The sequence below is a fragment of the Bos javanicus genome, chromosome 10, assembly GCF_032452875.1.
Source record: "Bos javanicus breed banteng chromosome 10, ARS-OSU_banteng_1.0, whole genome shotgun sequence".
NCBI classification, from domain to species: domain Eukaryota; kingdom Metazoa; phylum Chordata; class Mammalia; order Artiodactyla; family Bovidae; genus Bos; species Bos javanicus.
Genome location: NC_083877.1, coordinates 101,448,148 through 101,460,383, shown reverse-complemented (window position 1 = coordinate 101,460,383; position 12,236 = coordinate 101,448,148). Strand labels below are relative to the sequence as shown.

Sequence of the window (12,236 nt, the reverse complement as noted above, 5' to 3'; positions counted from 1 at the left end):
TCAAACATTAGATACAAGAGGAAAGGAGACTCCTGCCTCGGCCTCAACCCGAAGAAGCAATGTATATCTTGGGAGGGGACTTCCACAGAAAAGAAGCGTTCCCACAAGCACATCGAGCGCTACTTTACGAAGAAGAGCGTGGGGTTGATGAACGTGGACGGCCTTGCTGTCAGCAGTCAGCCTGAAGCTCTGGCGTTGGAGCCGCTCTCCTTTATCCCGGTGAAGGGCGTGGATGACGCGGCTCCCCCTGCTACCAGCTGGCTGAACCCTCTGGGGATTTACGATCAAGCCACTACGCAGTGGTTACAGGGACAGGGTCCTTCAGAGCAGGAGTCCAGGCCACCAGACTCACAGCCCGACAGAGAGAGCGCGCTCCTCAAGGCCAGGGTGGAGGAGTTTAACAGGAAGGTCCGCGAGAGCCCTCGGGACACGGAGCTGTGGATGGCCTTCGTTGCTTTCCAGGTGAGCGTCGAGGTCCCAGGTCTCCCACCTGGGAATGGCGGCCCTCGCGCTGGGCACTGGTTTATCCTGCAGTGAGTCTTGAGCTCCTGTGAGGAACCCTGGTGCTGGGCCTCTAAAGATTAGAATAGAGCCCTTGCCCTGAGTTTGCTCAAAGCCCAGTGATGAAGACTGATGTGTGAGGGGTAACTGCAGTCTGGGGTAGGACATGCTATGACACAGAAGCGGGGGATGGAATGAGGGGGTGACTTGCCACTTGGGTGTAAGAAATGGCCTCCAAGAGATGGTGAGCCGTGAACAGAACCGGGGTGGGTGCACGCCACGCAGTGGGGAGGCGTTCCTGAAGTGCCGAGAGAACGTGCGGGGTGCACGGGGCGGTCTGCAGGGACGGGGTTGGAGTTACTGGCTCCCTTTCTGAAATATGTGCATCTGTCTTTGTCCCACTTATTTTTGGAACCACTTATGTAATTACCACATTTGTCCCACATTCGGCTGTGTTATTGGTAAAATCGGCTTTTCAGAAAAGGTTTTCAAGACACTGCATGCTAGTTATTGATACAGAAATCTAAGTTTAAAATGACAGGGACTCTGCAGGTGGTCCAGTGGCTAAGTCTCCAAGCTCCACATGCAGAGGGCTCGGGTTCAATCCCTGGCCAGGGAACTAGATCCCGCAAGCTGCAGCTGAGACCTGGTGCAGCCAGGTAAATAAATACATAAGTAAATCAGTCCAGTTCAGTCGCTCGGTCATGTCTGACTCTTTGTGACCCCACGGACTGCAGCACGCCAGGCCTTCTTGTCCATCACCAACTCCCAGAATTTACCCAGAGTCATGTCCATCGAGTTGGTGATGTCATCCAGCTATCTCATCCTCTGGCATCCCCTTCTCCTCCCGCCTTCAATCTTTCCCAGCATCAGGGTCTTTTCCAAGGAGTCAGTTCTTTGCATCAGGTGGCCAAAGTATTGGAGTTTCAGCTTCAGCATCAGTCCTTCCAGTGAATATTCAGGACTGATTTCCTTTAGGAGGGACTGGTTGGATCTCCTTGCAGTCCAAGGGACTCTCGAGAGATAGTGGATAGGGCTTCCCAGGCGGTGCCTGCCAGTGCAGGAGACCTAAGAGATGGGGTTCGATCCCCAGGTCAGGAAGATCCCCTGGAGGAGGAAATGGCAACTCACTTCAGAATTCTTGCCTGGAGAGTCCCATGGACAGGGGCATCTGGTGGGCTACAGTCCATGGGGTCTCAGGGAGCTGGACACGTCTTACCGACTAAACTCCCAACCCCAAACATAAGACCAGAGCTACTGACCCGAGGAGCACTTCACTGTGTGGAATGAGCAGCCCTGTGGGCCTTGTAAGTCACTCCGCAAGCAGCGCCGACACCCCCGGTCCCCCGGTTCCACTTGCCCATACGAGTGGGTGTTTTTGTTGTTGAGGACGAGCTCATGAGAAGTCCGGGCCTCTATGCCGTGGAGGAAGGAGAGCCGGAGACGCGGAAGCGGTCCCTCCGGCTGGTCCTGGAGAAGAAGCTGGCCATCCTGGAGCGGGCCATCGAGAGCAACCCGAGCAGTGTGGACCTGAAGCTCGCCAAGCTGAAGCTCTGCGCCGAGTTCTGGGAGCCCGCCACTCTGCTCAAAGAGTGGCAGAAACTGATCTTCTTACATCCCAACAACACAGCCCTCTGGCAGAAATACCTGTTGTTCTGCCAGAGCCAGTTCAGCACCTTCTCCGTATCAAAAATTCAGAGTCTGTACGGGAAGTGCTTGAGCACCCTGTCCGCCGTGAGGGACGGCAGCATCGTCTCCCACCCCGAGCTGCCCGGCACCGAGGAGGCCATGTTTGGTAAGGAGACAGGGACCCAGTCCAGTGACGTGGGAGGGGCTGTTCTTTCTTTTGGCTTCATTGAAAATAGTTTATCTTTGACTTATTTTAGGAAAGTCTAAGTCGATAAAACTGATGCTTAAAAAAGGGTATTATGACTCCTTTTGACGATGGGTACCCCCCTCCCCCCCCACCTTCTGGGCAGCGGGAGGCATTATTAAGCCAGTACAGTTCAGAAAATATTGCCAGACTAGAAGTTCCAGCTTTTCCAGTTGTTATTCAGGTAAACACAGTCTCTTAACTGCTTTGGCTGTTGGTGGCCCCGTCTGTGGAGATGCCCACGTCTCGCCCGTTGTGGGGGCGTGGGCGGTCACGCGTGCAGGGTGCCCTGGCTGGCTGGAATTCACTAGTAGATACAGGTTCCTGGCGTCATTATACTGGTAACATTTTCAGTAGGTCCCGAAGGACACTAGACTATATTACACATTTTGTCCAGTAGTGAGATCCAGAGATGGCCTGTTTTACTGGAGTGTATCACTCCTGACCTGAATGCTGGGTTTGCCCTTCACAGGCTCCTGTGTGACCTTGGGTAGGTTCCTTAACCTGTTTGACCGGTCGTTTCTCCCCCAGCAACAGCAGTCCAATACCTGCTTCCCAGGAGGGCTGTGCCTGTCAGCTGAGATGGTATATGGGGAGCCTAGCTCAGGGTTTTACTCAAATCCCTTTGATTTGATCAAAGGGATCAAATTTCTTTGATCAAATCCCTGCTATTGAATATTGCTACTAATTTCTAAAGATAGAAGAAATATATTGCTCTAGAAATAATAAGCAGTTGTGTCACTGCCTTAAAGGGCCTCATATTTGATATTATGTGTTGGTATGCTCAAACAGCTTAATGGTATCTCATAGAGAGAATTGTACCACAGTTTAAATGAAAATTTCAAACATGAAACCCAGATTTGTTTACAGCAGGACTGAGTCTGTGATGGAAATTGCTGGTGAATAATGCCATCTAGTGATCAGCTGAGTACAGAGCTTGGCTCTGATTAAAAAAAAAAATCTACTGCGCCATCCTTTCCCCAGAGTTTTTCTTGTAATAATGAGCTCTGAGTACTTGATAAGCAATATTCAGACCATCCCCTGGTCTTGTTTTATTGTTACTATTTGTACTCTGTGGCCTTTCCTTTAAAAGTGAGAATACGTGTACCATGATTGCAGTACTGTTACGTGGGTCCTTTAAACTCAGGACTTGCTCGTCTGATTTGAAGCTGTGACAGTCACTGGTTTTGGGGAGAAGACGGCCTGGGTGCTGAGCTGCGCGTCTGTGGGGGCTGCTCTCTCCCTGCCCAGGCGCTCACCGGGGCTCGTCCCCTTTGCTTTCCCGCCTGCAGCCCTCTTCCTCCAGCAGTGCCACTTCCTGCGGCAGGCTGGCCACTCCGAGAAGGCCGTGTCTCTGTTCCAGGCCATGGTCGACTTCACGTTCTTCAAGCCGGACAGCGTGAAGGGCCTGCCCACCAAAGGCCAGGTGCGTGTCCCGCCTGAGTTCCCTGCTCCCGCCTCGGCCCCTCCCTCTTCTGGGGAAGGGTGTGGGTAATAGGAGTTGACGGTAGTATTTTCAAAATATTTACATCCTCCTTACATCAGTTGAGGGTTGTCTCAGAAATATCCTGGCAATCCAAGGAAAAGTCCGCCACAAAAGCAGTGAAGCATTGAGAGCGGAAAGACGATCCCTCCACCTCCCAGCTATAAAGACTCACTGATGTCCTTTATTTCCCCCTTACTTTCACCCCTGTTTAAATGCTGGTTACCACCTACCTCCAGGGAAGCAGTTACCATGCCTTTTTTAATTTTTCATAATTCCATTTATTTATTTGACTAGGCCTCTGTGTCTGTGCAGGCTGTTCTGTAGGTGTGGTGCTTGGGCTTCTCATTGCCGTGGTTTCTCTTGTTGTGGAGCAGGGGCTCTAGAGTGTTTCAGCTTCAGTACTTAGAACCCCCGGGCTCCGTGCCGCAGACTCAGGAGTCGTGACCCCGGGCTCTGGGGCGCAGACTCAGGAGTCGTGACCCCGGGCTCTGGGGCGCAGACTCAGGAGTCGTGACCCCGGGCTCTGGGGCGCAGACTCAGGAGTCGTGACCCCGGGCTCTGGGGCGCAGACTCAGGAGTCCCCGGGCTCTGGGGCGCAGACTCAGGGTCGTGACCCCGGGCTCTGGGGCGAGACTCAGGAGTCGTGACCCCGGGCTCTGGGGCGCAGACTCGAGTCGTGACCCCGGGCTCTGGGGCGCAGACTCAGGAGTCGTGACCCGGGCTCTGGGGCGCAGACTCAGGAGTCGTGACCCCGGGCTCTGGGGCGCAGACTCAGGAGTCGTGATTCCCTCGGGCTCTGGGGCGCAGACTCAGGAGTCGTGACCCCGGGCTCTGGGGCGCAGACTCAGGAGTCGTGACCCCGGGCTCTGGGGCGCAGACTCAGGAGTCGTGACCCCGGGCTCTGGGGCGCAGACTCAGGAGTCGTGACCCCGGGCTCTGGGGCGCAGACTCAGGAGTCGTGACCCCGGGCTCTGGGGCGCAGACTCAGGAGTCGTGACCCCGGGCTCTGGGGCGCAGACTCAGGAGTCGTGACCCGGCTCTGGGGCGCAGACCAGGAGTCGGACCCCGGGCTCTGGGGCGCAGACTCAGGAGTCGTGACCCCGGGCTCTGGGGCGCAGACTCAGGAGTCGTGACCCCGGGCTCTGGGGCGCAGACTCAGGAGTCATGAACCCCGGGCTCTGGGGCGCAGACTCAGGAGTCATGAACCCCGGGCTCTGGGGCGCAGACTCAGGAGTCATGAACCCCGGGCTCTGGGGCGCAGACTCAGGAGTCATGAACCCCGGGCTCTGGGGCGCAGACTCAGGAGTCGTGACCCCCCCCACTCCCCGCCCCCCCATTCTGGGGCTCTAAGGCGCAAACTCGGGAGCCGTGATCCCTCGGGCTCTGGGGCGCAGACCCAGGAGTTGTGATCCCTCGGGCTTTGGGGCACAGACTCAGTAGCTGTCGTGCACGGGCTTAGTTGTCCCTCCATGGGATCTTCTTGGACCTGGGATCCAACCTGTGTCCCCTGCATTGGCAGGCAGATTCTTTACCAATGAGCCACCCTCTGGTTAACCTTTCCTCTACCTAAAACCTTGGCTAAAGTTGCAGTGAAATTACACGTTGGTGCTTGTCAGCACTGATCCTAATTTGGGTGGGGGGCAGGGAGCGGGAGGGATATAAGAAAACATTTTTCCTTTTTCCACTTAAGAAAAGTCAGTTTTCTACCTGACGAAGAGGGTCTGGTAGGAGACAGACAGGGTAGCTCAATTTATGGTGAACTTTCCGAGGTCTTTGGTGACAGGCTAAGGTCTCCATCTTGTGGAGCTTTCATGAACTGCCTGTAAAAACTATTTTTAATCATCATTATTTTTAACCTTTCTTTTCTACACAAAATTGGGGTCAGGAATGTTGGTTAGTATTGACAGAACTGATTGGTAGTATAGTAAGCCAGGTAGCACAGTTATTTTAAGACATGTTTTGCTGTTTTAAGAACCTGCTATACTATAGAAGTGACTGAGTCTCTCTGCAGAGCCTGGGGTGTGGTCAGGGGTCAGGGTCAGAGCTGCCCTCATCCCCACCCCTTGACTGACAGCCTCTGTGATGGGAGGCCTTGCTGACGAGGGTCGCAGGAGCGCCCTGGGTTAAAGCCTGGCCCAGGACCAGTCCACGCGCTTGAGGCTTCAAATACTCTGGAGCGCGTGACCAAACCTCAACACATCTTCCCAGCACACAGCAGGGGCTCGGTGCTTGTTGGCACAGAGCTGAATGTGGCGGCAACCTCCGTGTTTTACATCTCGACAGGTGGAGTTCTTTGAGCCCTTCTGGGACAGCGGCGAGCCCCGGGCCGGGGAGAAGGGCGCCCGAGGCTGGCGAGCCTGGATGCACCAGCAGGAGTGGGGCGGCTGGGTGGCCGTCGGCGCAGGTGAGGCGCCTCTCGGGGGAGGGCCGCTGCCTCTTCCTCGGGGGTTTTCTGTTTTCCTGGCTTGTTGGTGTGTGCCGGCTGTTCCTCAGGAGCTCAGGAACGTTGTGCAGATCCCGCGAGTGGCCTGGGAGCGCAGGCTGTTCTTCCTCTGAGACACCCTGAAGCAGCCCCCACCACCCCTGCCGAGAGGTCGGGGAAGAGTACACGGGGCTTCTGTGCGCCCTTCGCCCCGCTGCACCGGCGGTGGAGGTCGCTGCTGGTAGTCTGCAGGCGCTCACTTCCGCCTGTGTCTGCCCAGCACTCTGCGTTTATCCCTGTGCGGCTTCAGGCAGCCCCGCCGCGGTCTCCCTGCAGAGCCCTGCCTCCCTCGAGGCCCCTGTGCGCCCCCTTCTGGCTCCACACCCCCCACCCGTCCCCGGCCTACCCCCAGCCCACTGCGAGTCCCTTCTCCATTTCCGTTCCACTGCTGTCTTCTTTCACCTGTTTATATAAGTGGAATTGTATGTAACTCTTTTCAGCATTTCTAATTGTAACACACACACACAATTTACCATTCTAGCCGTTTTTAAGTGTGCAGTTCGGTGACAGGTCGCTGTCACCCATCGTCAGCTACGTCCCCCTCAGCTCCTCCGTCTCCCCCAGCACCCCGGCGCCCGTCCAGCTCACTCCCCATCCCTCCTCGTGGCCCTGCCGACTCCCACCACCCGGCTTCTGCCGATTGGATCCAAGCACCTGAAGAGCACGTGCGCGTCAGTGCTGCTTGGCTCACGCAGTGTGGTGTCCTCGAGGCTTACGCGGTGCGCAGCACATGCCAGTATTCCTTCCCAGAGGCTGAATGATTTCCCACCGTGTGCATATCTCACACACACACACACACACACACACACACACACACACACACACACGACGCATCACTTCCCCTTTCGGCGGTGGTGAATATACCGCTAGGACCGCGGACGTGCAGATTCCTGTTTGAGTCCTTGAGCCCCAGCTTTCGGTTCTTTGGGAAATGCACCCAGGGGTAAACTGCCAGCTCACGCGGTGCTTCTGCCTGATTCTTTGCGGAGCCCTCACATGGCATTTCCACAGCAGCTGCACCATCTTGCATGCTCAGCACCAGCGCAGCAGGGTCCCGAGCTCCTCGCATCCTCACTGGCAGGCGCACTCTGTGTGGCGTTTGAAGATCGGCTCTCCTCGTTGGCAGAACGCCCGAGGTCTGCCGCACCGTGCGTGCCGGCAGTGGTGTCCTGTGTTTTGCTCGGTGGTGCCTGCAGCATAGCTGTGCCATAGTTTCTCTAGGCACCTAGTATAGGACTCTTGCCTTGTTGCCAGTTTTGGGCTTTTATGAATCAACTGCTGTGGGCATTAGTGTAAAGGTTTTGTGGGAACATCGGTTTTCATTTTTCTGGGATCAGCACCCAAGAATACAACTTCTAGGTCTCGTGGCCAGTGCGTTTAGTTTCCTAAGAAACTGCCAGACTTCTCCGGGCGGCCACACCGTTGTACGTGCTGTGTTTATTTTTAAGTTTGTTGACTTCAGTGGAAAACTCAGACTTTTTTCCTTTTTTTATTCTGCATGTTCAGAGTTAGGAAACAAAGTGAAATAAAATATAGGCTATCTTGAATTGCCTCTTTCTTTAAAAAAGTGAACACGGATGATAGTCATAGGCCACTGATGGCTTAAGACAGTCGGAAGCAGCGTGTCACTAGACGTCCTTCAGCATTCTGGAACTGTGTGTGCGACACAGTAGCTGCTAGCAACACATGGTGTTTTAATTAAAATTAGTTGAAATAAAATTTGAAATTCAGTTATTCTACCAGCTACGATTCACATGCCCAGCAGGTCACATGTGGCTACCATATCACACAGAATTAGAACATTCTCATCATCACAGAAAGTTCTCCTGGACAGTTCTCTTCTAAAATACGTGTCATTCCCATTTTTAATTGCTGTGATAGCATAAAGAATCATCTGATTTCATCAGTTCACCTTCCTTTTCTGGGAACCTGACTGATTATGGGAGAGTCCGTAAATGCCGCTGAGCGGCCTGGAAGGCCGGGCCTGGGTCACGCTCATCTCGGCCTTCTGGTGCCCACTGTGCCCCTGGCCCTGGCAGAGGGGTTGAGGGTTGAGGGTGGTGCTCCCTGCTGGTTGGGTCGCTGGAGGTTTCATTCTCGCCTAGATGACGACGACGAGGAGCCGGAGGAGGAAGACCAGGAGATTAGAGACAAGGCTCTGCCCCGGTGGCAGATCTGGCTGGCTGCCGAGCGGTCCCGAGACCACAGGCACTGGAGGCCGTGGCGCCCGGACAAGGCCAGGAAGCAGACGGAGGAAGACTGCGAGGACCCCGAGAGACAGGTGAGGCCCTTCCCATCCCCCAGCGGCGGTCGTTTGCTCTCCCATCCCCGCTGGGTTTCCGTTCCCAGAAGGAACCCGCTGCCCTTGCTGAGCCCACGCCTGGCTCAGGAGAGGCCGACCTGCTCCCACTCCCGTCTCCAGAAACATCCTCTCCTGGGAAAGCGGCAGGACCGCGTTGGCTGCTGGTGATGGAGGAGGCTCAGCTCTCTCGCCCTGACGGTCCCTGTGCCCGAGGAGGTGGTTGGGTCTGGTGGTCAGCCCTCCGGAGACTGTCTTCCAAGGCTGGAAACCATGGAGTCACTGTCCTAGCTTCTTCCTCTGAGTCCACTTTCCCCGCTTTTGATCCTTGAAGATGCGTGTGTGCGTGTGACTCAGGAGACGGGGGCAGGAGGTGCAGGCTGTGGGGACGGGGTGTCCAGGCCCATCCTCCTGGGGAGGGAGTAGCGTTTATTGAGCGCTGGTGCTCGCCAGGTGCTCGGCTGCCTCCCTCACGGCCTGGTGCCCTGCTGTACGGTTGGCAGCTCGGCAGCTTTCTGTCGTCATTGTTCAGTCGCTAAGTCGTGTCCAATTCTTTGTGACCCCGTGAACTGCAGCATGCCAGGCTCCTCCGTCCTCCACTATCTCCTGGAGTTTGCGCAGATTCATGTCCATTGAGCTGGTGATGCCATCCAGCCATCTCATTCTCTGTCTTCCCTTTCTTCTCCTGCCTTCGATCTTTCCCACATCAGGGTCTTTTCCAGTGAGTTGGCTCTTCACATCAGGTGGCTAGAGTATTGCAGCTTCTACATCAGTCCTTCTAATGAATACTCAGGGTTGATTACCTTTAGGACTGACTGGTTTGATCTCCATGCAGTCCAGGGGACTCTCAAGAGTCTTCTCCAACACCACAATTCGAAAGCATCAGTTCTTTGGGGCTCAGTCTTCTTTATGGTTCAGCTCTCACATCCACACATGACTGCTGGAAAAACCATGGCTTTGGTTATACGGGTTTGTCAGCGAAGTGAAGTCTCTGGAAAAACCATGGCTTTGGTTATACGGGTTTGTCAGCAAAGTGAAGTCTCTGGAAAAACCATGGCTTTGGTTATACGGGTTTGTCAGCGAAGTGAAGTCTCTGCTTTTTAATACACTGTCTAGGTTTGTCATAGCTTTTCTCCCAAGAAGCAAGCGTCTTTTAATTTCATGGTTGCAGTCACCTCCACAGTGATTTTGGAGCCCAAGAAGTTTTACATTAAAATAAAGGAAGAAATTCTATTTCAATACCTGGAATTGAGCCACTTTGACAAATACCAACTACAGTCTACCCCAAACAATGAGGGGGTTAGGGTCATCAGCCCCCAGCAGGTGAAAATCTCAGTATAACTTTGTAGTCAGCCCTTTGCATCCAAGGTTCCATAGCCTCAGATTCAACTAGCTGTGGGTCATGTAGTCCCGGGGGGACATGTTTAGTGAAAAAACCCATGTGCAAGTTAGAGTCTGGGTCCTCGGCGTGCCTGGCCTGTGAGAGTCACAGGTACAGACCGAGAGGCCTTACAGCAGCGAGGCTCCCGGGCTCTGACAAAGCACGAGCCTCGGGGGCAGAGGCTTCTCCTGTTTGCATCTGTGTCCCCAGTGTCTGGACAGAGGTTGCCCCGTGACAAGGCCTCCGCCAGTCCTGGATGTTGAGCGAGCATCTGTTTGATCTGGGAGCTTGCAGTCCAGCAGAGGGATCGGCAGGACTGAAGGCCCTGGAGGGCCTGGGGTGTCCCAGGAGAGGCAAACGGGGTGGCCAGAGTGGAGTTAAGAAACCAGGATCGGGGAGAAGGAGAGAGGTGCTCTCTGGGCCGGAGGGAGTGGCCAGGGAATCGAGTCTGTATGCGAGGTCCCCGCCCTGGCTGAGCCCAAGTTTTCAGAAGGCGGGTGGGGTTTGTCTTTGGTGTGTGTGGGTTTTACAGAGTTCATGGCTGACCTCCAGAAGTTAGTTCTCAAGGCTCAGCAATTTGACAGTTTCCCGGAAGCTCATTCCTGGAGCTAAGTACTGCTGTGAGTGATTTCTTAGATTTCTCTACTTTAGTGAAAACCTGGAGGAGAAAAGCTTTGTGATGAGTTGGTGGTTCTGATGGGTCGAGCCCCAGGGAGTCCAGTCTTACTGTGCTCGTGTTTTGATTTCCTCTTTGCTGACGGCCACAGAGGCCAGGCGGGCAGGCAGGGTGGCAGGCGGCGCGCAGTCCCCTTTAAACCGTGGCCTCGCGGTTTAAGGCTGTACGTGAAGCCAGCGGTGAGCGTGGTTAGCCTGAGGCCCTGATGGTTGCTCCCAGCACGGCCCGTTGTCCCACAGTGTCCTTTTTCCTTTGCTGCTGTTTATATATTTTGGAGCATATTTTTCATTTCCTGAAGCAATTTGGTACAAAGAAACCACAAAATAGTAATGTTCTATCTTGAAATAAAAATTTTTTCCAACTGTAATTTATGAAAGTAACTACAAAAGCAACGACGTGTGTTCTCAGAAGCGAATGCGATTCAGGATTTCCTGTGAATCCATTAGGCGACTTTGAAAGTCCCTGCTGTGGTGTCCCCTCCTGTGGAGGGTGCCCAGGAGGTGTGAGACGCTGCCCCCAGCGCCCACCCGCCTGCCCTCAGCTCGCCTCATTTTACAGAAAACCTAGCTCCTGTGTGTTTAAAATTGAGTCGTGTTGGCACATATCCATATAAAAAGAATTGCTGAGGGTGGTGAGGGGCTACCCTGGTGGCTCAGTGGTAGAGAATCCACCTGCCAAGCAGGAGACACGGGCTTAGTCCCTGGTCGGGAAGAGCCCACACGCGTGGAGCAACGAAGCCCGTGTGCCCTGGGGCGCGGGCTCCGCAACAAGAGATGCCTCTGCAGGGAGCGCCTGGCACCGTGGCTCGAGAAGAGCCCCGTTCACGGCGACAGGAGAGGAGCCCGCACAGCAGCAAGGACCACGCACAACCACACAGTTGACACAGAACCGCGGGAGCCTCGTGGCGCTCTCGTGCGCTGCGCTCGGTCACTGGGGTCTTGTCTTCCTGCAGGTGTTGTTTGACGATCTCGGGCAGTCTCTGATCCGACTGTCCAGCCCGGATCTCCAGTTTCAGATGATGGCGGCCTTCCTGCAGTTCCTGGGGGTGCCTTCCGGCTTCAGCCCCCCCACCCCCTGCCTCTATCTGGCCATGGATGAGAACAGCATCTTCGACAGCGAACTTTATGATGAAAAGCCTTTGACTTTCCTCGACCTCTCCTGCTCCGGCGTCAGCTGTGTGGGCCGCATGGAGCCTCTGGGTGGCCGGCGCTGGCCCCGGGGTCCCAGTCGAGAGGGCGAGGAGTTTATCCGCAATGTCTTCCACCTGGCACTGCCTCTGTTTGCAGGCAGGGAGCGGTCTCAGCTCTGCGTCTCCTGGCTACGGTACGAGATCACCAAGGTAACGCCGGGACCCCCTCCCCTGGGCGGGGACCTCGGCTCCTGTCGCGGGGTGTTGGTGGGGCGGCCGAGCTCGTTGTTCTGCAGGGCGCTGGGCCACGGCACCTCCCCCTTCAGGGACCCTAGGGCACCGCGTGTGTGGCTGCCCCTTCTGAGGGGCCGCAGGGAGCGGGGTCTGGTGGCGGGGGGGGGGGGGGGGT

The 12,236-nt window shown here is 55.3% G+C and overlaps 1 protein-coding gene across 3 annotated transcripts in view; it reads left to right on the top strand.

The window, feature by feature from the left end:
* NRDE2 (NRDE-2, necessary for RNA interference, domain containing) overlaps positions 1-12,236 on the top strand; it is a 48,307-nt gene that overhangs the window by 28,654 nt on the left and 7,417 nt on the right. For all 3 annotated transcript variants that reach the window (XM_061429692.1, XM_061429694.1, XM_061429693.1), the window contains 6 exons: positions 12-462; positions 1,891-2,296; positions 3,667-3,800; positions 6,144-6,264; positions 8,448-8,623; positions 11,651-12,037. In XM_061429692.1, the coding sequence (XP_061285676.1) occupies positions 12-462; positions 1,891-2,296; positions 3,667-3,800; positions 6,144-6,264; positions 8,448-8,623; positions 11,651-12,037 (1,675 nt within the window). The remainder of the gene's footprint in view (positions 1-11; positions 463-1,890; positions 2,297-3,666; positions 3,801-6,143; positions 6,265-8,447; positions 8,624-11,650; positions 12,038-12,236) is intronic.